Source organism: Pygocentrus nattereri, chromosome 23, assembly GCF_015220715.1.
Source record: "Pygocentrus nattereri isolate fPygNat1 chromosome 23, fPygNat1.pri, whole genome shotgun sequence".
Taxonomy (NCBI): domain Eukaryota; kingdom Metazoa; phylum Chordata; class Actinopteri; order Characiformes; family Serrasalmidae; genus Pygocentrus; species Pygocentrus nattereri.
In genome coordinates this window covers 29757463-29784232 of record NC_051233.1, presented here as the reverse complement: position 1 = coordinate 29784232, position 26770 = coordinate 29757463, and the positions used below count along the sequence as shown (strand labels likewise).

Here is a 26770-nt window from a genome sequence, read left to right as displayed (position 1 = left end):
TATGGTCAGTGGAGCTGATGAAATGCACAGAGTACAGGTACAAGGTAGGTGACATGGCTGTTCAGTGTATAATCAAATCAAATATAATCAAAGTGGGTTTAAGGTCCAGTTGTGCACAATAAGTTCTTCCAGGTGAAAAGTACATATTTGTACCTTTTCATAACCAAATGTTTTAAAACAGAGCAATAAAATATAAAGGCTGGAGACAAGATGCGGGTGTGGAGTCAATGCAATTTAGAAAATATGAATTCAGTGGATTATGGTACACTTATGTTCCCTGAGTAAAGGTCCCGAGATGTACCCTTGAGGGGACCTCCCTAGTGTCAGTTTGAGAGTGTGAGAGTGTATTAAGCAGGAAAAATTCGAAACTCCGCTGTTGTCTTCCTGGCATGCAGTATAACATCACTGGGTTTTGTAGTCAAGTTTAGGACAACAAATTTCAGACTGAGATCCTCATTTGCTTTAGATCAACGCAAAAAGAGGACGTCTGCAGTGCTTCTCCGAGATGCATGATGGAGTTGTAGATGGACGACCTCACTCAGAGACAGAGGGCCTTAGTAGCCCCCAGTCTATCGATCTGATCCACAACACGTTGACAACTGAAAATATTTATTTTGTTTCTGCTTCTTCAATTGTTTAGTCTGTGTTTCTGTCTCAGATTCTCCCTTATTTGTCTCTATCTCTGTCTCCCCAATCTCTTACTTCCTTGGTCTCTCTCTCTCTCTCTCTCTCTCTCTCTCTCTCTCTCTCTCTCTCTCTCTCTCTCTCTCTCTCTCTCTCTCTCTCTCCCTCCCTCTCTCTCTCTCTCTCTCTCTCTCCCTCCCTCTCTCTCTCCCTCTCTCTCTCTCTCTCTCTCTCTCCCTCTCTCTCTCTCTCTCTCTCTCTCTCTCTCTCTCTCTCTCTCTCAGGAGGAAGCATGTTGCTGCTGTGTTGAATGTGAGGGGCATGGTGCAGCAATCAGAGCGTCAGGAGATCCTTGCTGTCGTCCGGGACTTTGAGAACATCAGCGACATGCCCAGAGACCACGCCCTGTTCTCTGAGATTGCAGTGGCGACTGACATGCCCTGCCTGGGACTTGTTCTGATCCGTTTTGCACTGACAGTGTCATCGTGGGTGTCCAGTGCTCGCCCCCACAGGAGACACACCAGAAGAAGCGCAAAGCACAAAGAAGACGATGCCAATCAACACGTTATACAAGTCAACCAGTAACCAGTCAGCTCGTCGACGGGTTACACGAGTCAAGCAGTAGCCAGTCAACATGATAAACAAGTCAAGCAGTAACCTACAACAGCTAGTAGCCAGTCAAAACCTTATGCAAGTCAACTACTAACCAAAATGTCAAATTTTTACACAAGACAACCAGCTGCCATTCAGCATGTTACACAAGTCAACTAGTAACTGGTCAAGAGGTCAGCAATCAACACGTTACTCAATCAGCCAATAACCTGACAACACGGGCTACACAAGTCAAGCAGTAGCCAGTCAACATGTTACACAAGTCAACCAGGATCCAGTTACCATGCATGTCAATGAGAAATAAGTCGACACACAATGTAGTGTCCAGTCAACACATTACACAAGTCAGCCGGTAAGCAGCCAACATGTTCAACAGCTCAACCAGTAACCACTTAACAAGCTACAAAGTCAGCCAGCAACCAAATAACATGCAACACCAGTCAAAATGTTACTCAAGACAGTAACCAGTCCACACATTAGGAAAGCCAACTAGTAACCATGCAACGTCTTCAACCAGTGACTAGTGAACATGTTACACAGTTGAGCAGTCAACATGCCAAACAAGCCAACCAGGATCCAGTTACCTCTTTATGCAAAGTCCAAGCGAAAGCAGTCAACACACTACGAAGGGCCTAGTTACATATTACACAGGTCATTAGTCAACACATTACACAGCCAGTAACCAGTCACCCATTAGGCAGGTCAGCCAGTAACCATGCAATATCAGTGACCAGCATCCCAAGTCATACCTAACAACATACCCAAGTCCAGCAGGATCCAGTCAGTTGTTTACACAGGTCAATGAGAAATGTCAACACACAGTGTAGTGACCAGTTAATATATTACACAAGTCAGTCTGTAACTAACCAGCACATCACAAACGTCAACCAGTAAGAAATCAATTCATCAGCATTGCAAAAATCCAGCAGTGATCAGTGAACACATTACACAGATCAGTCACCGCTCAGCTAATCAATGGTCAACCAGTTCACCCAGCTTCTGGGGAGTGTAACCCATGTTACGCAGAATCTTATTACCAATAACATTTTAGCAGCCTCTGAATAAATGCAGTCCAGGAATGCGTCTGAAGACAGAAAAGGGGGCAAAAAAAGAAGAAAACAGACGCAACCGTGTCCCTCGCTGTTTTTTTTTCTTTTCTTTTTTTTGTGGCTTGCAGGACTCAAACAGGAAGTACTCTCCATTATTAACACAGCTAACAGGAAGTAGACCTAGTGACTGCCAAGTCATCAGTCCCTGTGTCTGTCACAGCGAATGGAGACAGAGCACCATCCCAAGTCCATCTGAACAATGGAGTGCACTGGTGAAAGGAGACAGGGTCTCGTCCCGTTTAACCTTATCAACGCCCGCGTGTGCTGTGTCTGGAAAAAAACACAAAAATAAATCGCTGCTGTCGCACAAAAACCTCGTATCTCCATTTTTGCTGTTTTTCAGTTTATGGCATCATTTGAAATTGTTTGTTGTCCTTTACGTTGTTTGTAAATGTGATGATGGATGGACAAACACAAACAGCCTGAATTGACTCGAAAAAGACGTCTGGTTCCATTGACTTACATTAAAAGGAAACTATGTTTTTTCCTTCTCCTGTAAAGTTACTATTTTGGAGATACGAGGTTTTCGTCCGACAGCAACGACATGCTTTCTTTGAAAAAGTGTTTATGGGTTCATGCTATGATGAAGCAACCGTGGGTAGTTCCTTCCTTGCATTAGCGAGGGGCTGTTGTCCACAGTTCTTTTGCTGAAAAACATCTGTCATATAAAGCTAATCGATTGGACAGCAGTGAATGAGCATGTATGTGAGGAACCCGGAACAAGGTACTGCTCATTCCCTATTCCACCAACATATTTCACCTAAATCAAGCAAAAACATCTACTGAGGTGTTAAGGAGACTGGAGTCTGGAGGAACAGTAGGGGGCAGTGGTGGGAGAACAGAAGTGGAGTTATGGAGGGGCATCTTGCTGCAAGTTGATGTCAACATGCCCTTCTTTTAGGGCTGGTAGGTTTCATGAGAAAACAATGAAAACAAGGCAGAAGTAGTTCCAAGGAAAGACCGTCGTAAGTGTGTCTTGTACTCTAATGTTCAAAGGTTTGGAATCACTTGGCCTGATTTTACTGATTGTCTTTAATATTTCAATAATAACTTCTGCAGTGTTATAAACTTGATATCAGAAGGTGTTTTTTGATGTTCACTATTTCAGGCTATTACAGTAAACTGGAGTTATTTATTTATAGTAATGTCTTATCCAGTCAGGCACTCTGGATGCTAATTTATTACAACTTCATGATGATTTTTCAGTTATGATTATCATTTCTTCTTCTTATATCGTCCTACTAATCATTTCATACATGTATCTGCAATAAAACTGGTTTGGTAGTATTAATAATAGTGATTCCAATCTTTTGAACGGCAATGTGCCGGATAAAGGGGATGCTAGCTAGGACACAAGCAAAAAGAGGTGAAGCTTCAGGCACGGTCGTCCAAACTTTAGTCATAGCATAACTTCATTTGGCATCCAAGATGCTACAGAAAGATGTCTCATGAGGGGAAACACCATAAACTAGATCCAAACAGCTGAAGTGATGGGAAATGTTCTTCACAGTAGAGATGAAGCTGAATACTAGTTTTTGTACAAGAAAGCCAATGGCTGAAAAAGAAGTGATAACTGGCCATCTGGGTGGGTGGGATGGTCCTCCCTCTCGCGCAATGCTAGTCAATGGGGGTGTCTGTTAGCTGATACAGATGCGTGTCGAGCTGTCCAGTGATGCATTAGCTTAGCAGCAGTTTCGAAAAATGGTGGTGGAGCTTGGGTATAGACATTCTAGCCGTCACCCTGCAAGCTTAGTAGCATCATGTGGTAGGGTGGGTGAGGGACTGAAGAAAACTGGAAATTAATAAAGAAATAAATATATGCAGAAACATTAGTCATCATATGAGTATATGTATCATTCTAGCTGGTCTTGAACTGTAATATCTTTTCAGTTCCTTACGTATGTATGTACAGCTCCTTACAGAACACTTTGAATAAAACATGGACTGAATGTATTTGATACAAACGTGTTAATGGAAATCTTTAAGAATTTTAGTGAAGATAATAAAAACAACCCATTGACTGGGCAATAAACCAAAAAAAAAGGACTTTGTGTGTGAATTGTGTGTTTATTTATCATCTTATTATCGGGAAAAGGACTCAAACAGTGTATTATTTATCGTATGAGGTAACGGCTTTCTTGGGATGAACTATGTTTTGAGTAAAGGGGATGTTTTGCACGGGTGGAACGTTTGGGATCAGCTGGGCTTTCTGGGTAAACAAAGCGTTTTGGGGTGAAAGGGCCTGTTTAGGTTGAGTGGGGCGTTTTGCTGGGACGGGTTCCTTTTGGGGTGAAAGGGTTTTTTTGGGGTGAAAGGGTTTTCGGGGAGTAAATGGGTGTTTCCTGTTGTGTTGCGAGGTGCCAAACGGATCCTCCGATTAGAGCCAAGTTTACAAACCAGCGCAGGCGGCCATTTCCTCTCTCACACAGCCACCTGCTTTCATCTCTAACAAAGCGCGCCATCTGAGAATAGCACACACACACACACACTGACACAGGCGAACACACACACTCACTGACTTACACAAGCGTGACATCAAGATATGAGTAGCTCTGAAATCTAGAATCTCTACAAATTCATCTGCCGTTCACTTTATCACTCATTCCTCATCCCTCTTCTCTGGGCTAAACTAGATATGGACATTAAAAAAACAGCCCATAGATGAACTATGTGCTAAAATTGCATGTTACACACACACACACACACACACACACACACACACACACACACATATACATATATATATATCTCAACACATTTTCAATCATATGTTCAGCCCATGCCCTGTCCCAGTCATGCCATAGATTCAAGCAAAAACATAAATTTGATTCAAGCAACTGTGCAAAATTTCAAGGCCCTATCCCACTTAGTTTTTTAGTTATTAATTTTAAAGTTTGCCTCTTGAGATTCTAAATTGGACCCTGAATATTAAATTGAATTGCTTACAGAATGAATTGAACTACTTACAGAATGACTGAACTGAGCTAAAATTTGCCTTCAACAGGTTCGTTTATCGCAGGAAGTGCAATATCTCATCCAGGAAATATAATCTTTCAGTCAGTTGTATCTCAGGAACAAGCTTTCTAGATTCTCTAAATGTTCATTTGGAAATTCACGTTTTTTCAGCTTTAACACTTCTTACTTCTTATACTGGGCCTCTTATAGTGAAACAGTGCATGTTCAAAAAAAGAAATGATAAATGAATGAATGAATAAATGTATAAATAAATGCTCATTTTTAAGGATAAAAAGTTGTATAAACATTTCACAAAAATAAACTACACTTTTTAATACAAATATAAGCTTTTCTAAAACCTTGGAGATGCCATATATATATATATATATATATATATATATATATATATATATATATATATATATATATATATATATATATATATAGGAATACTTTTCAAATTAAAATTCACAAATTATATATTGCATGATCTGATGTACAAAAAATAAATTGAGCAAAAATTATAATATTGATAATATTAATACTATAATACTTTTCATGTATTTATACCCAGTTAGTATTTCAGTTCAGTTCAAAAGGAAAATGTTAAAAATTTAGAACAAAAAAAAATAGCTGGGTACAACTTTGAAATTTTCTAAGGCCACATAAAGTAAATTGAATTTTCTTGAAGTTTTTCATGGAAATCCACAGTCTTAATGCACAGTTATTATTTATTTACTAAATTTAACATATTGGGCAAAAAATCTAAAACATGGACTGTTTACATAACATAAAAGTTATGGTGCATTAAAATCAGCAACTAAGTAGAAAGTGTGCTCTTTATCTATTGTTGACTAACTGTTCATTCTGTATATCCAGGCTTTGGATTGTGAGGCAGAACGCTTTAGTGAACTCAAACAAAAAGTGGACGTACATGCCTGGGCGTTTTCTTTAAGTTGGCTGTGGACCCTCATTCTTAAACATCAAGCCCCTCCATCATGTTTGGTCTTCCCTTTGGCTTGTGTTCACTACTGTAGGTAATTGATTCATCAGACATTCCAATCAGCAAATCCCGGCGGAACAGGGGAAATTGGGAAATCTCGGAAGGCCACAATGGAATTCCCAGAAGCAAGTTCCAGGCTTCCTCTCATTACTGAACGCTGTGGGGGAACCATCAGCACCTTCATGGAGGGAACGTCTAGGGAGAACTTTCAGCATCTGGCTTTTTTCATTAGCACTCTCTCTCACTCGCTCGCTCACTCAGTCACTCTCGCTTTCTTTCTGTTTCTGTCTTGTTTAATGTGCTGATCTTTTGTTCGCTCTGAATGGTGATTGTTTTGCCAGACACACTTAAGAATGGCACACATTGCCAAATCTAAGCAACCAACATGTCCTTTGGTGCTGTTTGCATCAAGATTTTTGCAGATGTTTTATTATGAAACACCTGTGATACAGTACAATACATCCTAAGATATATTATGACACTTTATAACGTCAAACACAATATGGAGCTTGATTTCCCTCGTCTCTTAAAGAGAGAAGAGTAATGAAGAGATTTCTTACAATTTAAAATTGTTTAGATTTAAAATGATTTTGGACGCTACGCGGTCTTTACATAACCTGCACATGAACAAACAGCATATCTCATTTATCCTTCTCTTAGCAAACCTCTCAGGAAGGGGCCCCACACTGACACTGCAAACTCTGTCCCAATCACTTCCACTGAGCATACTGTCAATCTTAAAATGCTAACAAGATATCAGGGCAATCGCCAAATTCGATTAAGATGTCAAAGAAATCAGACCAATCTTGATGTTCCAACAAGATAATGTTAGGCCTAAATCCAAATTCTGCCAAGATATTAACATATCAGGAAACTCACCAAATTCCATCAAGATATCACAATGATATCAGGATATCATCTCCATATTCCATGAATATGTCACGCATTATACAAATCTAAATTCCACTCGGAATTATTCCTAAATTCCAAGAGATACTAGGCTGATCTTCAAATTTCATCAAATCATCATCAACATGTAGACCCATCTCCATATTCTATGAGTATATCATTAAGATATCAGGTCTATCTTTAAAGTCAATCAAGATATTATCAAGACATCATGTCTATGTTGAAATTGCGTGAGGATCAATGCGATATCAGGCCTATCTTCAAAGTGCATCAGTATATCATCAAAATATCATAGCAATTTCCAAATCCAGTCATGATATCATCAAGATATCATAGCAATTTCCAAATCCAGTCATGATATCATCAAGATATCATAGCAATTTCCAAATCCAATCATGATATCATCAAGATATCAGGCCTTTCTCTAAGTTTCACCAAGATATTATCAACACATCAAGCCAATCTCAAAATGCCATAAAGATATCATCAGAGTATCTCCATATTCCTTTGAGACATCAAGATATCTTCAGTTTCCAGCAAGATACCATGAATGTATTAGTCCTATCGCCACCTTTGATGAAAATACTATGAAGATTTTCAGGCTCATGTACAAATTCCTTGTAGCTATCATTAAGGTTTCAGGCCTCTCTTCAAAGTCCATCAACATATCAAAAGACATCATTTGAATATCCAAATCCAATCATGATATTACCAAGATATCAGGCCTTTCTCCAAATTCCATCAAGATAATATCAACACATCAGGCCAATCTCGGAATGTCATTAAGATATCATCAAAGCATCAAGCCTAACTCCATATTCCTTTGATATATCAAGAAATCCATTTCCAAATTCCGTCCAGATACCATCAAGATATCATTTCCAAATCCAATCATGATATCATTAAGATATCAGGCCTGTCTCCAGATTTGATCAAGATAGCTTCAATTTCCATCAAGATACCATGAATATACAGTATCAGCTAAATAAAAAAAATAAAGATATCAGACACATGTACAAATTCCATGAAGATATCATTTAGATATCAGGCCTATCTCCAATTTTTCCACCAAGATACCATAAATATATCAGGCCCATGTACAAATTCCATGAAGATATCACAAATATATCAGGCCTGTGTTCAAATTCCAAAAAGATATTATCAAGATATCCAGTCAGACTCAAAATGCCATTAGGATGTTTATCATATTCCATAGAGACATCAAGGTGTCACAAGGATATCAGGCCTGTCGCCAAATCCCAAAGATCTCTTGTTGACTAGTACAGTAAAAATGGACACTTTGCCTGTCTTTGATTAATTATCACATGAGTGATCACTGACATGTCTGAATAACTCTCCTGAGTGCTGGAGCTTCGCAGGACTTGGACGACGAACTTTTTCCTCCTGATCTTTTTTAAATGTGTTTCCTGGAGGTGGGATGTGCAGGAAAGCGGGCAGCCACTGATTCAACCCCTCGCTTTCCTAGTGGATATTAATCACTTTGTGCATCCCAGCGAGGCCGAGATATTTGTGCGATTGTGTAAATATTTCTCTGTGTGTAGTTAAGTAATAATCATATCCGTTTATTTTCCATTGTGTGGAATAGTACCTGTCTTCCTCTGGCTTCTTTAAGACACTAACAGCGGTTATAAATACGTCTGATGATGTCACGGACTTTGTAAACAGTCATCGCGGCGACTGACAGGGCCTTTCCTGTAGGTAAACAATTTTGACGTTTCAATGGTCGTGAGAACAACACACGCATACAGTTTGCGTCTCAGAGCGTGAATAAACAAAGTGTTTTATTTATGACGGTACATCCCCCTCGTTAGACAACCTGCCAGACAGTGGCCCCACCTCTATCACCACCACCACCCCACCCAACAGACTTTAAACTTAACCACAACAGTACACTTTTCAGTGACGTACATGTATGACACCACAATGACTGCTCTACCGTCTTTTTGATATGAAAGCTTATGCTTCAAATCCTGAAATTTTACAGTTTATAGATTGATGTAGTAAAATTAATAACTATGTAATCATTTATTTCCCAAAAATTACCTAGAAAGCATTCTTTGTAATGCTGCCCAGCAAGCAGTTCCCAAAAGGCCTGTTCTTAGCACCTCATGTCAGACAGCATCAAGGCTAAGTGGGGCTACTTATCTTCTAAAATAGAAGATGATTTGTGTTATTCACCACTGGGATTATCTGCTAGCCACTAACAAGTTTTCTCCAGCCTCAAACCACCCAGCACACCTTCATTTTCCAGTTAGTTATTGATTCTCCATATCAATTTTCCTCATATACCACTGCAAAGACTTTGCTAATTGCCTGTTAGCATTTCGTTAGGTAACTGTGGTATATTTACTATGCCACTGAGCTTAATATCACTTCAAATAACATTCTTTATAATTTATGTTATTGTTGTGTTTTGAATCCTACATCTTTGGCTTAGGCTGCATTATGAGGAGCCTCTTCCTATAACCCCCATTATATAAAATGCAGGACGGCAGAATAGCAGATGGTGTCTGTGAGTGAATCCTGAAAGCTTATTGGCTGTTCACAAATGTACATGAGGCACCATTTCAAATTCCAAAGCTCCAAAGTGCTCAAAAATAGAACAGCGGTTTTTAAAATATTTTAAACATATTTTACAAAGTGGTAATTGTCCTCTAGTTGATTCATGCCATTTCCTCTCCTTCACTGATGCACACAAAAGCTACTTGAGTGCTAATGATTGTCCTTGTGGACAATCTTCAGACTGGTAAATGTGAGGGAGTGAGTTAGTAAATTATAATTCAGTCCAATAAGCTGCTTCAGAAATAAAATTACAAATTTAAATTGTTGGGCTTTCTTGGAATTTCTTGGAATTACTTATTATACATACCAGGGTGAATTCAGCTCAGTAAAGGCCTCATAATATTTTTTTCACAGATATAATTTGACTGGGAAAAGCCTCATTGTTAGGTGTTATGACAGGAATAAGTGTCTGATTAGATAAGACTGTTAAGAGTTGTATGTCTGAGAGAGTGTGCCTGTTTAACCCTTTTTTGGTCAGTGGAGAATTCCTTATGTGTTATTTCATAGCTGTTAAAGTCTTCATTATAATTCTATAATGTAGAAAATAATAAAATAGTATGTCCACTCACGTCCAAACTTTGAGTGGCACTGCTGTTCAAATGTTACTCTCAATGGAAACTTCAGGTTAAATGTTTTCCTCACCATATTGTCTAATAATGGTGATTTTATCTTTTGGCTGTGATTGAGTTCCTCTGTTATATACACAGAAATGTCCTGCTGAGTGGAGAAACTATATTCTAGTCTATATTAACCTCCTACAGAGCGCTGATGCTGACTACAGGGTTTTCCAACCTTCCCACACACACGCACAAGTTTGTTTACATACCTTGGCAACACATGTGATTCAGAAATATGTGCCTATATAACTTAGAAAGTACGTATATATATAGTATATAAAAGTATATAATATTAAAGTGTTCCATCTATATTACATATGCGTAAATATGAATGTACTTGTCATATTTGATGAAATATGAAAAAGTATCTCCATTTTTTTTGCGATTTTTACTTTTCTGCCTCACTTGAGCTCAACAGCTGTCCTTTACATTGTGTGAAAATTTAATGACGATTAGACCAACAGAAATGGTCCAAATCTGTTTAGAATAAAACCAATTTCTATTAACTTACATTGAAAGTAAAGAATGTTTTTGCCCTCTCCTGTAAAGTTACTATTTTGGAGATACTTGTTTTTCTTTGGGCTCTGATGATACATATAATGTTCCATATGTATTATATGTGTAAATACCTATATGTAAAAATAGGTCCTATATACACTATACACTGGCCAAAAGTATGTGGACATCCCTTCTAAATGTGGAATTCAGGTATTTCAGCCATATTCATTCTAACTACTGTATTAAATCAAGCATACAGCAATGCAATCTCCATAGACAGTGGCAGAGGAATGGGTCATGCTGAAGAGCTCAGTGACTTCAAACATGGCACTGTCATAGGATGCCACCTTTGCCACAAGTCAGTTAGTGAAATCTCTGCCCTGCTAGATCTGCCCCAGCCAACTGTAAGTGCTAATAAACTCACAGAGTGGAGCCACCAAGTTCAGATCCACATAGAGCATAAAAATCACATATTCTCTGCTGCATCGCTTACTACAGAGTTCCAAACTGTCTCTGGAAGCAATATCAGCACAAGAACTGTGCGTTCATGAAATGAGTTTCCATTGCTGAGCAGCTGCACACAAGCCTACGATCAATATGTGCAATGCCAAGTGTCAGCTGGAGTGGTGTAAAACACGCCCCCATTGGACTCTGGAGCAGTGGAAACATGTTCTCCGGAGTGATGAATCACACTTCACTATCTGGTAATCAGACAGACGAGTCTAGGTTTGATAGATGCAAGAAGACCCGTAACTAACCGATCGCATAGCACCTACAATAAAGTTTGGTGGAGGAGGGATAATGATCTGAGCTGTTTTTCAGGGTTTGGGCTAGCAATGCTGTGCCTGGTTCACTTACACCAGTGCAACACATACTAACATTGCAATGATGGGATTGATACACCCCCCAAATAACTGCTCTGTGAGGATCCATTGGGGTCCTGCCCAATGAAGAACAGGGTGAAAGGGGGCTAACAACGTATGCAGAAAGACAGATGGACTACAGTCTGTAACTACAAACTACTCCTATATGCTGATAAAATGGCCAACCAGCGTAGAAACTGGTCAGTTTATATACTATATATAACTGACTGCCGTAGGTTCTATCCTGTTTTTTTTCTGATTTTACTGGAGCGTCATTTTTGTCCTGAAAGTGATACAAAAACAAACATGTCTTCACACAGGGCCAGACGCAATAGCTCTTATCGTTCATTCTCTTTGAAAACAACAACATGTTCACATCAGCCTTCTGCAAACCAGGAAAAAAGGAAAGTACCTCGATCTTAAAGAGAGTTTCCCTCTCACACACTTACACACACACACAAACAGAGAGCACACATAAGTTTCCCATGCTTTGGGTGAGGTACAAGATTTTTTTTTTAAGTTTTGTTTTTCATAATAGCAGTGAGGTTTAAAAATAACCTGTACATACTTACAGATTCAGAGACAACTCAACCAGCTCAGGAAAAAATACTCTAAAATACACTACGCCCTATTAATAACAGCCATGGAGAGAGTGTTTGTGTGTTTTTGTATGTGTGTGTGTGCTTGGTACCTCTGATGTGTACAGGGTGGACAAGCGGACATCCTCAGTAAGAGGACCCTCATTATACAGACACACAATCACTCATATATACATACACTTCAGTCTGGGCGCTCCAGGCCAAACTGTTGATTTTTGTAGTGAAAAGACGAAGAAGGTCTGGAAATGAAACTAATTCAAAAAGATATCAAAGTGCTTTCAGCTCACAGCTTCCACTGCTGTTAGGAAATAGCAGTTAAAGGGAACTGGGGAATAACATGACAAGATCTGGAAGACAAAGAAATCTCTCAGAAAAAGGCCTGAAATGCAAAGCAAAACCCCCGTATGACAGCGCATGACCTGCACAACAGTTTAGTTGACACAAGAGTGACACAGGAATGATCTGCATGGAAGAATCATCAGAAGAATATCTGAAGTCAACATCTGAAGCATGTAAAGCATCTAGATAAGCTGGAGGGAATGTGGAAACAAGTACTGTAGACTGATGAAGTGAAAAAGGAATGTATTGGCTACAGTTACTAAAGGTATGTTTGGAGAGAAAAAGGAGCAGCATTTGATGAAAGGAACACCTTGCCAAGTGTTAAGCCTGGGGTGAATCTATTACGCTTTCAGGTTTGTGTGGCAACGTGTCCACACTTTTTGGCATACCAGAAGTATTATTAAAATGTGTTACATTTTACAGTATTCAATCCTGTGCAAACTTCAGACAGCACACTTTGTTTGTTTAATTTCCAGTCAAAACTACCATTAAGTACAAGTTATTAGTTTTTCAGAAGATATTTCCAAAACATGATTAAGAGCTACAGAGAAAATGGAACTCCTTACAACCGCCTGGAAGACCTGGTAAACAGTACTCAAAGCTTTCATCTTTGAGAGAGAAGAGAAAATCAATTTCCACTCTTGCTTCGTGTCTGAAATAATCCACAAGTGCTTTTAAATGTGATTCCATTAAAAAATATAAAGTAAAAATATAAAAATTCCTTTTTTCAAAGAGTAACTGATATCTTGTGAGAAATTGTTACATTTCACTATTGGCACATTGATTTAATGTGGCACTGATGTATTGATTGGCCTATTGGATGATAATTACCACTAGAAAAGTGAATTTCCTGGAAATTCTCTTCCTGGAAAGAAAATCCAGAGTGATTGCACAGATTTAGATTGTTAAGGTTTTGCTAGGTGGTTGCCATGGTATACCAGGTGGTTGCTAGGGTGTTGCTAGGAGGTTTCTGTGGTGTCCTAGATGGTTGCTAGGGTGTTGCTAAGAGGTTTCTATAGTATCTCAGGTGGTTGCACGGGAGTTACTGGGAGGTTTCTGTGGCACCCAAGATGGTTGCTAAGGTGTTGCTAAGGTGTTGCTAGTCGGTTGCTATGGTGTCCTAGATGGTTGCTATGTGGTTTCTGTGGTTTCCCAGATGGTTGGTATGGGGCTGCTATGGTATCCCAGGTGCTTGCTAAGCTGTTGCTGTGGCAAACCAGGTGGTTACTAGGTGGTTGCTGTTGATATATTGAGAACTGCAGGATGTTAATATAATAAGTATTATACTGGGCTTCCTCAAAGAAAGGCTTGGAATTGCTTGATATAATATTCCAATATAGAAGAAATCATTACATACTATATTAATCTTATTTATACTGCTCTATACTTAGTGCTTTTCTGAGAAAATACATGCTCAGATTTTATGATTAGAATTTTCACAAGTGCCTAAAACCTCTAAATGTATATATATATATATATGTACCCACACATGACCTTTCACCCCAGACCCATAACACACACACATTCCCCCGACACACACGCTAAGTGAGCTCAACTGAGCTCCATTGTTTTAATGACAAAGTACAATCACATTCATCTGAAATGTCAACCCCCCCCCCCCCCCTCCCCCCGCCAGGCCCCTTCGGTGCACTGAGGACAGCGGCTCCATTTCTCAAACCCTGTCCACCTCTCCACACCTCTCTTTTTTTTCAAATCCGTGTTTCCTTTTCTCCGATCATGACTCTGTACGGAGCGCAAGAAAAACATCAGCGTTTGTGTGAAGTGTTTGGCCCCCAAAACAGTCGTTCTATAGGCGGAAGCGAGGCACGCGTCATCAGCGCTTTTCAAATGTCCTGGAAAACATCCCAACATCATTATCCAGTGCAGTCTTCACACAGAACCCTGACCCAGCAGGTGTTACCAATACATAAGAGATGCGCACTTAAATGGGCTGTTTACACAGTTCCACTCTTAATGTACTCAATTAAGACTTGTTTGGTGTCTAAGTTCTGGCCTGTAGCCCACAAATTAGCATTGTGCTAACCGGATGCCTAAATCATCACACACATGACACGGTTGCCTTAAACAGGGTGGAGCTGTTAAATGATCTCTAACAGACTTGATTATCTCAACTTTGCACTATTATCTCTAAACACAGGCTAAAGTATGTGGCATAGCTAAAACAGTAGCAGCAGCCATGAAACTTGTATTTTCCCAGTTTTATAGATAAACGTTCGTCAGTGTGTGCAACTTGCATTCACCGGCCACTTTATTAGAAACACCCACCTTGCACTTCCACACACTGGCCACTTTATCAGAAACACCCACCTTGCACTTCCACTCACTGGCCACTTTATTAGAAACACCTACCATATACGTTCCACTCACTGGCCACTTTATTAGAAACACCTACCATATACGTTCCACTCACTGGCCACTTTATTAGAAACACCCACCTTGTACTTCTGCTCACTGGTGACTTTTATACATGCCAGTGTCACTGATAGGATGAGAACGGACTGCCACCCAAAAATATCCAGCCAAGAGTTGCTCTGTGGTCACAAACTGCTACAATCTCTAACTGTCCACCAGCAACGTGGATCTAAAGGGAGGGGTTTCTGATAAAGTGGCCAGAGATATGATATGATAAGTAGTAATGATAAGTTGCATGGTACTGTATGTCTGTAAAGCCACTGCTCACTGGATAAAAACATGGCACATTCTATGTTGCTATCATGTGTTTTGTTTTGGTCGCTCTACCTAGGTCAGAACGTCCGCAGATGCGCTGGCCTCTGATGATGATGGCCTGTGACGGTCTCGTGCCGTTTGGTCCGGCTTTTCCGACTTCTTTCCAGCTCGTTTGATGTGTGTTTATGATCCCCATGACACAGCGCGGTGACTTCAGAAGGTCACATCACGTCAGTGAGGATGTGGCTAAGTTTCCTTCTACTCACTGACAGAATAACGCTCCACTGTTCATCCTGCGCTCAGCTGGACCAACAGCCTCGCATCTGTCTGCTGATGATATTCTTTGAAATTTGGGTTCCCCAGTTAATGTGTACATGCAAAGATCCTGACTCACCAATGAGTTCTCTGATTGGCTGTTCAGCCCATCCCCAACTATTATTACTAGATTAATTCTTAATTCTTGCCTTTAAAATGTTTGGTGACACTTTATTGTAGGGCAGTGTTTGTAAGGTTACAGGGCACCTATGTAAACGTATCATGACAAAACCACCATACACACTTTGAAAGGCTTATTCAAGCACCATCCAAAAAGTATCAAGTGTTGATAAACTACATTTTTTTGTTGGCCTTGTGTGCCTCAGTGGATTCCTGTGATTTCTAGTTCATTTTTATTAAAGAGAACAACAGTGGCTGCTGTATTTAAACCCTTTAAGTACAGCAGTTTTACTCTTACTAAATTCTTAAGTTGCGTTTGAAAAACAACTATTATCCATGTAAATACAGCCAGGTGAGCTCTTCCATTGGTTAGGCCTTCAGGAGCTGAACTAAAGGCCTTGCATGATCAACTGCCAACATATTTAGGAGCTGATGGTGGAATCAACCAATCATGTTTTGATGTACAATAGATGGGTTCCAACTCGCTGAGAACAAAAAAAAAATCTCAATGCTTTCTGGAAGCTCTAGATACGCCAATGAGTGTGAAAACTAAACAGAAAGTTACACAGAAGCCTCTGAAAATTTGAAGATAATATCAAAATGGTGAATATTAGTGTGTCCCGTCTTTTGCTTTCTTACAGCTTCCAGTCTTTTCAGTGAGCCTCCATCGCTTTCAGTTTCTCAAAGAATCTACAGACACGCCTCCGAAGCTCAGTCTAAGACATTAGTTTAGCATTTTCCGCTTCTCACCATCCAAGTAAAGAGCCCATTCAGTTCTGTTGAGGTCTTTCTCAGTGAGGTTCTTCTTGAACCGCTACACATCCTTTCAGACCCACAGCGCTGAGTGGTCTTCTCATAGTGGAAGGACGGACAGAAACACCTGTGGATGTTTTCGGATCAGATTCAGAGCTTGATGTTTTGGTGTCTGCCAGGACTTCCAGGTGGTTGTTAGGAGCCCTGTTATCTCTGTAGCTTTTAATCAGTTTCTGAACTCCAGTTTTTGAAACTGAAATCTTTTTTTTTGTTCATTTGAGTATCCTCTTCCTTTTGTAAGTGGAATGTCTTACATCTAACTTCCTCAAAAATATCCCCTAAAATAAAATGACTTAATGGGTTTTGAGTGGAAACGAAGGACGTGGAGTCTTTGACTTTCGCACAGTGCTGTGTGTTCGACCTCGTGCACTGTGTGTGCTTGTTTGTTTGCTGGAAGACGTGCACGCGCTCACACGCCGCGTACTGTACCCGTTGTCCACTTGGTTTGGGCCAAGAACACGTCTGTGGTGCTGAAGATCAGATAATTTATGTCTCCTGGGCAGCACGGGGCGGGAAGCGCTTGAGCCCGAACGCTGAGGGGAGGATTCGGAGAAAGAGAGAGAGAGAGAGAGAGAGAGAGAGAGAGACAGAAGGAAACAATAGAGCAGGGGGCTGACGCACGGCAGCGGGAGGTGTAACCTCTGACCCTCCGCAGAGCCCAGCGCCGCCTGTTTACGCAAACGGAGGCCCGCTCCACCGGCCAGCCAATCAGGAAGAGGCGTCGCAGGAAAAGGCAAGGGGCGGCAAAGGTCTGACACAGGGCAAACTCAAGACAACAGACCCACCTATACAATCACACCCCCGCCACACACACACACCATCCAAACACAAACAGGCACTGAAACACAACAAGGTCCTGATCTAACGAACCTTTCTACCCACAGTGCACCTCTACTCACAACACCTCGCTCTCAGGGGGGCTGTACGTCACTCTTCATGCTGCAGAGTTTGGCAGGAGTCGATGCCACAGCAAACACTGGATTTCCACGTCCAGATTAAACCGATTAAAGCGATAGTTTGGCCAAGAACAAGTCTAATTTACACAGTCTCTTCCTCACGCCCCAGATGTGGCAGACAGCACAGCCAACTCTCACGCAGTTGGCTGTGAGACACACGCATTTCCAAAATGATGCCTGACACGCCTCTTACAGTTGTCTATAAACATTCCTTCCTCTATCAAGTGAAGGAAAACCCCCCAAAACAAACCTGCTGTGAGAATGGCAGTGGCAGTAAATCAGACTAAGCAGTCTGGCAGAGTAACTACACTAAGAAATGGCTGAAAGGTATTACTGAGGAACGTACCTCAGAAGGCGAGCATATATCGGCCCGCTGACTTGACAGCCCTGCTGTCAAGAACCAATACAGACCAGCACTACTGGTCACCAGCAAAGCCAGCATGAGTTGTGTTTTGGATACTGTATGCTGGTTAGTAGCAATGGAAGTTGATAAGCTGGTCGCCAACAAAACCAGTACACACCAATCAGGCATGACATTATGAGCACCTCCTTGTTTCTACGCTCATTGGCCATTTTATCAGCTCCACTTACTGTATAGCTGCACTTACCCTGTTCTTCAGTGGTCAGGACCCCCATGGACCCTCACAGAGCAGGTACAGTTTGGGTGGTGGATCATTCTCAGCACTGCAGTAACACTGGCATGGTGTGTTAGTGTGTGTTGTGCTGGTACAAGTGGATCAGACACAGCAGTGCTACTGGAGTTTTTTAAACACTGTGTCCACTCACTGTCCACTCTATTAGACACTCCTACCTTGTCAGTCCACCTTGTAGATGTAAAGTCAGAGACGACAGCTCGTCTGCTGCTGCACAGTTTGTGTTGGTCATCCTCTAGACCTTCATCAGTGGCCACAGGACGCTGCCCACAGGACACTGATGGCTGGATATTTTTGGTTGGTGGACTGTTCTCAGTCCAGCAGCGACACTGAGGTGTTTAAAAACTCCAGCAGCGCTGCTGTGTCTGATCCACTCAGACCAGCAACATTCACAACTACAAACAGCAACAGCTTATGCTGCAAAATGAATGTGTGTCCGTTTTATTAGTCTTACTTACAAGGTAAACAGTGTCTGTGTTTACATGCAAAGATTTTTGCCAATCTGATTGAATACATTCCGATTACAGATTAACACTGAGGTGTTTATGTACTCACTCTACTCAACAATCTGATGAACATCTTCGTTTACATGCTCACTACAAGTTATCAGATCCAAAATGGTGCGCATGCATGGAGAACCACTTAGAGTAAACGTTACCATGACAGCGAACATCAGTCAGAGTCCAGTCAGAGTGAGATGAGCAGCAGTGAGCAGTGCTTGTGTTTCAGATTACTTTAAAATGATGTCAGACTCAGAATCATCCTTCACATGTCCTCATTAAAGATGGCCGAGAGGAAGACGTTGTGTTCTGAGACACATAAGCTGGACGTCCGTCCCACCACCGTCGTTTCTGATCCCGCCATGCCCCCACACATCCAGAACATACATAAACTTTCCGATTGGGAATGTAATCAGATACAGGCTTTTACACAGTTATTCTTCTATTTAACAGATTAATTACAGGACTGCCTGTTGTACTGTATTCTGAATCAGAATCAGATCAGAATAGTCTAGTCTAGCTACTAGTTAGATTACTAACAGATTATAAGGCTGCATGTAAACATGGCTAGTGTCCAGTGCTAAAAGCTGGCTATAATCTTTTCCTATCAATGTAACTAGCTGAACTGGTTGCTAGTTGCTGTTAACTGGCTCTTTTTAAACTAGTCTTTATTTTATATTACCTGTAAGTCCCTGGACTCACCTGTATTCATTTCTGTATTAAACATTTCTATGAGGCTGGAACAGAAGATTAGCAAAAGAAATAATCCTCAGTGATGGTGCAGTTAGCAAACTAGCTAACACGCTAAGTATAAATGTTAATTACAAAGACAAAAGAAAAATGATATACGGTTAAGGGAATAATGCTGCACAGTGATCTGTACCAAAAGAGCTAGAAACCTGACATGGCTGGTGACAGTGGGTTGGCTTGTGTGTGGCTGCAGTTAGCCAGTGAGCTAGCATTGCAGTTAACAAGCTGGCTGACTCACCTACCAAACAGTAAAACCACAAACGTAACTTGAATATTTCAGTATCCTGACTGACTACGTACGGCACAGGCTCTGCTTTGTGTACTTATTTATAACCATTGAAGAAGAAATGGAAAAGTTTGTGCTTTAACACTAAAATTAGCATTTCTTCTGTTTTTGACATCAAGAGCTGCTACATTAAGCTCTGCTCTGAGGTCAATGTAGCCAAAGCAGCCAAGCAGCGCTGTTGGTCACAAAAAATAGTTGCAAATTTGTGTGTCAAAGTTCAACAAAGTTGAACTCGAAGCAAAATTTTGCACACAAATTACTCATTAGAGCAAATTCCAACTGTGATTAATTTAGGCTTTTCACATTTCTGTAGAACTACAAAGTGCACCTATAGAGTAAGTGGATCTGATGAAATGGACAATGAGCGTAGAAACAAGGTCATAATGTTACGCCTGATCGGTGAATTAAATATATATAAATATCAAAACAAGCCGCTGATTTCTGGTCAGATTAGCTAAGTTAGCTCGCTCGGTTATCTAAGTTTGCTGGCAGGCCTGTAGTCTTTATTCTTCTGTGTGTTTTGTCTGTATTTTCTTTGATAAATCGCACTACATCATTGCCTAAGAGGTGAAGAAGGTCCTCAAGACAGCTTATGAAGTGTCTTACTTCCATGTTTTGAATTGACCGGGAGGCTGATGTGTTTTTAGCAGATGTGATTTTATCTGCTTCGTCATTATTTCCTCTTAAGGCTTCAGAGTGAAAAGAGCTTGTTGGCACAATCAATTCTGAGATCAATCTAATCTCTTTACTTTCTCTTTTCTGTTTAATGCTCAACAGTTTTGAGGTCATTTATCTCTCAGCACTGTTCCTCCCTTATTTAACCGTTGTACCTCCTTGGAACCACTGGTGGTTCCAAAACGCACTTCGTCATATTCTTAATAACTTTCATATTTCATAAGCTACATTCAGAAGCTGGGTGTCGTATGAGGCTGGAACTGTCTTCTTTCCAGTCAAATAGACGGTGATGTCGTTTTAAACCCTTATAATAAAAGAAGCTGAACTCAGTTTGTTTTTCTACTGAAAGTCGAGCCGTTTTTCCACAAATCTGGGCTATAAACTATAAACAGACGGCGTCTCTTCAGCGATCTGCTCTGTAAAAATAATTTTTATAATATAATACAAAGAGCGTCTAAGATTTTGGGCTTCCAGCAGTAAATTGTAAGCATATAGTAATATGTGTGATCATAAAACACATGTTCTGTTCATTTGAGGGGCTTTTACAAATAATGCACACACACACACACACACACACACACACACACTTCTAAGCCGCTTCTCCTTCTGGGTCTCGGGGGGTACCTTTTACAAATAATAAATAAATTACAATTTTTTTCATGCAGTTACAGAATAATTTCCCTTACAATTTTGGTATGTAAATTCAGATGGACAAACCAAAACATACCCTGGAGAATAAGAAGTTAATGTAATCTATAACGATATACTGATCTAAACCAGGGGTACCTAAGCTTTTTGTCTTGGGGGCAAAAGCACAATGTTTGTGGTGGGCTGAGGCCAAAAAGACCAATACACAGATAAAGAAGGTACGTCGGTGTCAAATAGCATTTGTAAAAATGCATTTCATTTTATAGTTTTCGAAAATGTTCAGGACAAAGTACCCAGTATTTAAAGGTACAGATTTATGGGACTCTTTATAGTAGAAGTGATCATACTTTTATGTGTTACTTAGTTTTGCTTGTTTGAAGTTTATATGAAACTAAATATGGACTTTTACTCAGTTACATTTCCAAGAGAGCTAATAGCTCAATTGGAATAGAATACCTCCGTGTAAACACGTCAATCGGAATAGTCTAATCCAACGGAGGCCATTCGGAATACTATTTCTATCTGATTGAATGAGGTGGGTAATCCTGTAAATAATCCATTAAATAGAAGAATAATATCCATGTGAACACCTGTATCTGATTACATTCCCTATCGAAAGTTTAAGTCCATTCTGCATGTGCGTCATGTCATAGTGATAGTTTATACCGTTCAACACGGCTGAGCAGAAACTGGTCTGCAGAGGAGGCGAAGTTTGTGCTTTGATCTTTAAAAGACGGCGGTGGGACGGACGTCCAGCTTGTGTGTCTCAGAACACGACGTCTTCCTCTCGGCCTTCTTTAATGAGGACATGTGAAGGATATTTTTCTGAGTCTGACGTCATTTAAAAGCAGTTAAAAACACAAGCACTGCTCACTGCTGCTCATCTCACTCTGACTGGATTCATGGGATGTTCGCTGTCATGGTAACATCTACACTAAGCGGTTCTCAAAGCATGCGCATCATTTTGCTTTGCATTACTTATAGTGAGCATGTTAAGGAAGATTTTCCATCAGGTTGTTGAGTAGAGTGAGTATATAAACACCTCAACCTGAATCTGTAATCGGAATGTTTACAATGTTTTCAGATTGGCAAAAATCTTAACACAATCTTAATGTACTATCCAAACAATGTTAATTCATCTTTGTACTGCCTTTTAGTCGTGTGTTAAATTGGGTTTATGTACCAAAAAAGTCATAATTCATGATATTTCGTTACTGTGTCTTTAAGACTGATATATGTAAATGAGCTCTGTCCTCACTCGCTGTTCTGTTTCATGTCTTTTTCATAAAGCAGTCCAGAGTGAAACACTCCTTATAACTTCAGTGTGAATAGGCGGAGCCAAACTGCTGTAGGCTGAACCGGCGAGTGTATGTAAATGAGTAAGCGGACTGTATGGACTGAGTGGTAAATGGTATGTTTTTAAAAGTTTGCATACTGCATCACACAGTTTTATTCCAAGAAGTGAGGAAAACGTGATACAGTCCCTTTAAAGGACAGAGATTGGGTTACAGTGCAATGGTCACATATTAGGACGTCTGGTTCCATTCACCTCCACTGTAAACTCTAGAACAGAGAATTTCACATCAAACCACTCTGAATGACTTTGTTTATATTTTCTTGATTTATATATTCTGAAACGTTGAGGAATAACTGGAGTTCAACGCTCAACGTCGTTTATCTGTACCTCTCACAGCTTTTATGGTCCTCCGGTTTAAACAGTTCAGAGTGGGAACACTGATCCATCTAGTGGCGGCGAGCGTGATTGCATATATCAGCGTTCAGCGTGTCAGTGAGTCTCCCATTAAAAATACGACTCTGCGTGAATAAAACGGCGAAATGTCTTATCAGTACAGCGTGTAGAGGTTCAACGGGCAGCTTTAGCCCTTCATTTCAACACATTACTGGTAAGTTTAGCTAAATTCCGCTTTTTCATACCAGCGTCTTGCGTTACTGCTTGCAGTCTGAGTTGGTTGTCCTGTTGCCATGGAGACAGATTCAGATTAAATGGGAACGCCACATATTTGAGATGGGAATAATTAATTCAGAGTAGTTTGGTTTGGAAGGCCAATCCGGCCAAAAAAGGAAATGAAAATGAAAACAATAAAATGTAAATGAAACCTCTTTCTGCCATTTCTTTCTCCAAACATCTGCGCAAATATCCTGCCCGAACTGGAAATGAAATGAAATGAAATGCCTTCATTTGTAATTTCATTTTCCGTTTGTGACAGAAGTAAAAATAAATTGAAAACGCTGATTTGTCATTTAATTTTAGTCGTTATTCTGGTTTTTCACGGCCAAATCTAAAATGAAAACGCTAAGAGACCAAAGAAAACGCAAACTTCACTTTGGCTTTGGCTAAAATGTACTAAAATGTACCCCGTATATTGTTCCGACAACAGCGTTACATATATATATATATATATATATATATATATATATATATGTGTGTGTGTGTGTCGCTGTTGTCAGAGCAAAACCTAGTATCTCCCAAATGATAACTTTACAGGAGAAACAAAATTCTTTACTGTTAATGTAAGTCTATGGAACCAGACATTTTTCGAGGTTGTTTTTGGGCCGTTTCTTTTGGCCCACTCTTATTTAATTTAACACACAGTGCAAAGCACAATATGTACTTTTAAATTAGGTCAAAAACTGAAAATTGACCAAAACAGAGATACAAGGTTTTGTCCCAACCGCAACGATATATAACGTTAATTATGGCAAAATAATTGTCAATCTAAAAAAAATAAGTTTTCTTTGGGGACTATTTTGCCTTAGAACATCCTTCATGTATCGTTCCACCATGAATAGATTAAAATACATTATAGCCCAAAACTTTATCAGACAACTACCATAAAACGGTCGCTCTGACATCAGGCATCATATTTATAGCTATTTCATGTAGCAACTTTCTGTGAGGGATCATTTAGAGGTGGACGTCTGGTTCCTATCACCACCACTGTGAACAGTTCTGATTACGTAGGTTTCTCTAGAACAGATCATTTCACACCAAACCGCTCTGAATGACGGTGTTGGCAGGTTGACCATTTAATCCCATTGTAATACGCTCTATTTGAATTCATAAGCTGTTTGTGGCGCCATCTGCTGGGCGAGAGCGGTGATGTGCGCTCACCTGGCTCTGCTGACTCGCTGAGCTGTAGGTTGTAAACCTCATGACACAAATTCAGTGCTTGGTGATGCTCTGTGACACATTTTCATCAATCATATTTACTCTGGTGTGTTTTTAGAAGAAATCCCTCCAAAATCAGGCCTGGTGTAAACACTGCAGCTCAGACCTGTTGACCGTGATCTTGTAACTTTGACCACAAAACCATGCCGAAAATGGAAAACGCATTTTTTGGCACATTTAGTGCCACATTTTATAGCCAGACACAGATTCAGAGTCAATTTACTGGCCAGTAACACTTGCACGGTGAATCCGGTGCTTAGATAAACTGGAAAAAACAACCAAACAAATAAATACAAATAAATAAAAAGCGCAGCCACAAAGGGTGTGTTCAACATCTGTAGTCACTAAATGCAAATTACATACATAAAAAAAAATCATACAACATACATTTGCCTTCATTTACAATACACTGTTGTAAGCAAAAGTTTTGGCACCCTGGCCAAATGACATATTTGGCTGTTTTAAGATTAAGTCCCTTATTAGTCCCACGACGGGGAAATTTCACCTCACATTTAACCTGTCCGTGAAGTGAAACACCACATACACTCTAGTGAGCACACACACAAACACACACACACAGGGGCAGTGAGCACACTTGCCCAGAGCGGTGGGCAGCCCAATCCGCAGTGCCCGGGGAGCACTTGGGAGTTGGGTGTCTTGCTCAAGGACACCTCAGTCATGTGCTGTCGGCTCTGGGGATCGAACCGGCGACCTTCCGGTCACGAGGCTGGTTCCCTAACCTCCAGCCCACGACTGCCCCCAAAAAGAAATAAACACAACCCACTGAACTACTTTAAAAAATCTGCAAACTTTATTGCATAATTACTTTACATGTGATAAATTATCAATGTGACATACATGCAGGTTTACATCCAACTGTAGTCTAAGTCCAAGTCTAAGACTTAATTAACTTGTGAACAGTTAAACTGTTTCAGGCTAACTGTTCAGTGTTTGTGGTTAGCGGGTTAACCAGCTTTACAAATGAATTACTCCTCCAAACCAACTGGATCACTTCACTCTAAAGGTGAACTTACTACTCATGGCTTTACTTCTGTGTTACTCTCTAAAGCCCACGCACAGTCGTAGCGTTCAGCTTGTTAGACTGAACAGGTGAGAATCAGTAGTAATCTTCATTGCTTTATTCAGACAGGAATAGCCAATGTCACAGTGGCTGCCTTTAAACAGGACACAGACAGTTATAGTTCATTAAATTATAACGCTGTTTAAAAACCCAGAAACGGCTCACTTTTGAAATAAAATCTTTAAAATGTAAAGCTTGTGTTATAAATAAAGAGCTGGTTCTGAATGAAAACTGAGTTTAGGTGATGTTCTTCAGCCTGGAGGTCTTTATACATCAGTTTTGCATGAGTGTGATGAGATGCTTCAGAAGATTGCTTGTCGAGTTTATGGTGGCTCCTGTGCTCATTCAACCACCTGGCAGAGCACAGCAATAACCTAGTCGTACAATAAACCTAATAACCTAGTAGGATAACGCAGCAATGACTTAGCAACACCTTAGTAACCAACTAGGATAACACAGCAACGACTTAGCAACATCTTAGCAACCATCTGGGATAGCATAGCAACAATTTAGCAACACCTTAGCCACCACCTGGGATGTCATAGCAACTGCCTAGAAGCTCCTTAGTAACCGCCTGGGATACCATAGCAATGATTTAGCAACACCTTAACAACCACCTGAGATATCATAGCAACAACTTAGCATCACCTAGCAACCACCTGGGATACGATACATTACAATCAATACCTAATTCAATGCTCATTTAAGTGCTGTATAAAGAGACGGTTTTCAGTCTGCGTTTGAAGACAGTGAGAGACTCTGATGTACGGACACCCAGCAGGAATTCGTTCCACCACCTGGGTCCCAGTATGGAGAAAAGTCTCGATGCTTTCTTCCACGCGCCTTGACGGATGGCGGGTCAAAACGAGCTGCACTCGAAGCTCGAAGGGCTCATGGTACAGTTCGAGATTTCACCATTGCCATCAAGAAGGTAGAGGCTGGTCCATTCTTGGCTTTGAAGGCAAACATTAGGGTTTTAAATCTGATGCCTGCAGCGACAGGAAGCCAGTGAAGGGAGCGCAGCAGTGGGGTGACGTGGCTGAACTTGGGTAGATTGAAGACGAGCCGTGCTGCCACATTCTGGATGAGTTGCAGAGGCTTGATGGCCACATGGGAAGACCAGCCAAGAGCGAGCTGCAGTAGTCAAGCCTTGAGATGACCAGAGACTGCACTAGCACCTGGGCGGCCTCTCGGGTGAGGAAGGGTCGGATCCTCCGGATGTTGTACAGGAGAAATCTGCATCGATAACTGATTCCAGAATCACACCATGTGTTTTTCTGCATTTCATGTGATATGGATCCACCTATCTGCAGCTGTAGTTTGGGATATGGTCTTGTGCAAAAGTTGCTAACTTATGCAAAAATGTTGCTATTTATTTACTGAC

The 26770-nt window shown here is 40.5% G+C and overlaps 1 protein-coding gene across 2 annotated transcripts in view; it reads left to right on the top strand.

The window, feature by feature from the left end:
- Nucleotides 1-2732, top strand: part of exoc3l2a (exocyst complex component 3-like 2a) — a 32828-nt gene extending 30096 nt beyond the window's left edge. Inside the window, exon 13 of one of the 2 annotated variants that reach the window (XM_017724983.2) lies at nucleotides 909-2732. In XM_017724983.2, the coding sequence (XP_017580472.2) occupies nucleotides 909-1209 (301 nt within the window). In that variant the 3' untranslated portion in view covers nucleotides 1210-2732. The remainder of the gene's footprint in view (nucleotides 1-908) is intronic. The other variant, XM_017724982.2, reaches the window with a different exon arrangement.
- The last annotated feature ends 24038 nt before the right edge of the window (nucleotides 2733-26770 follow it).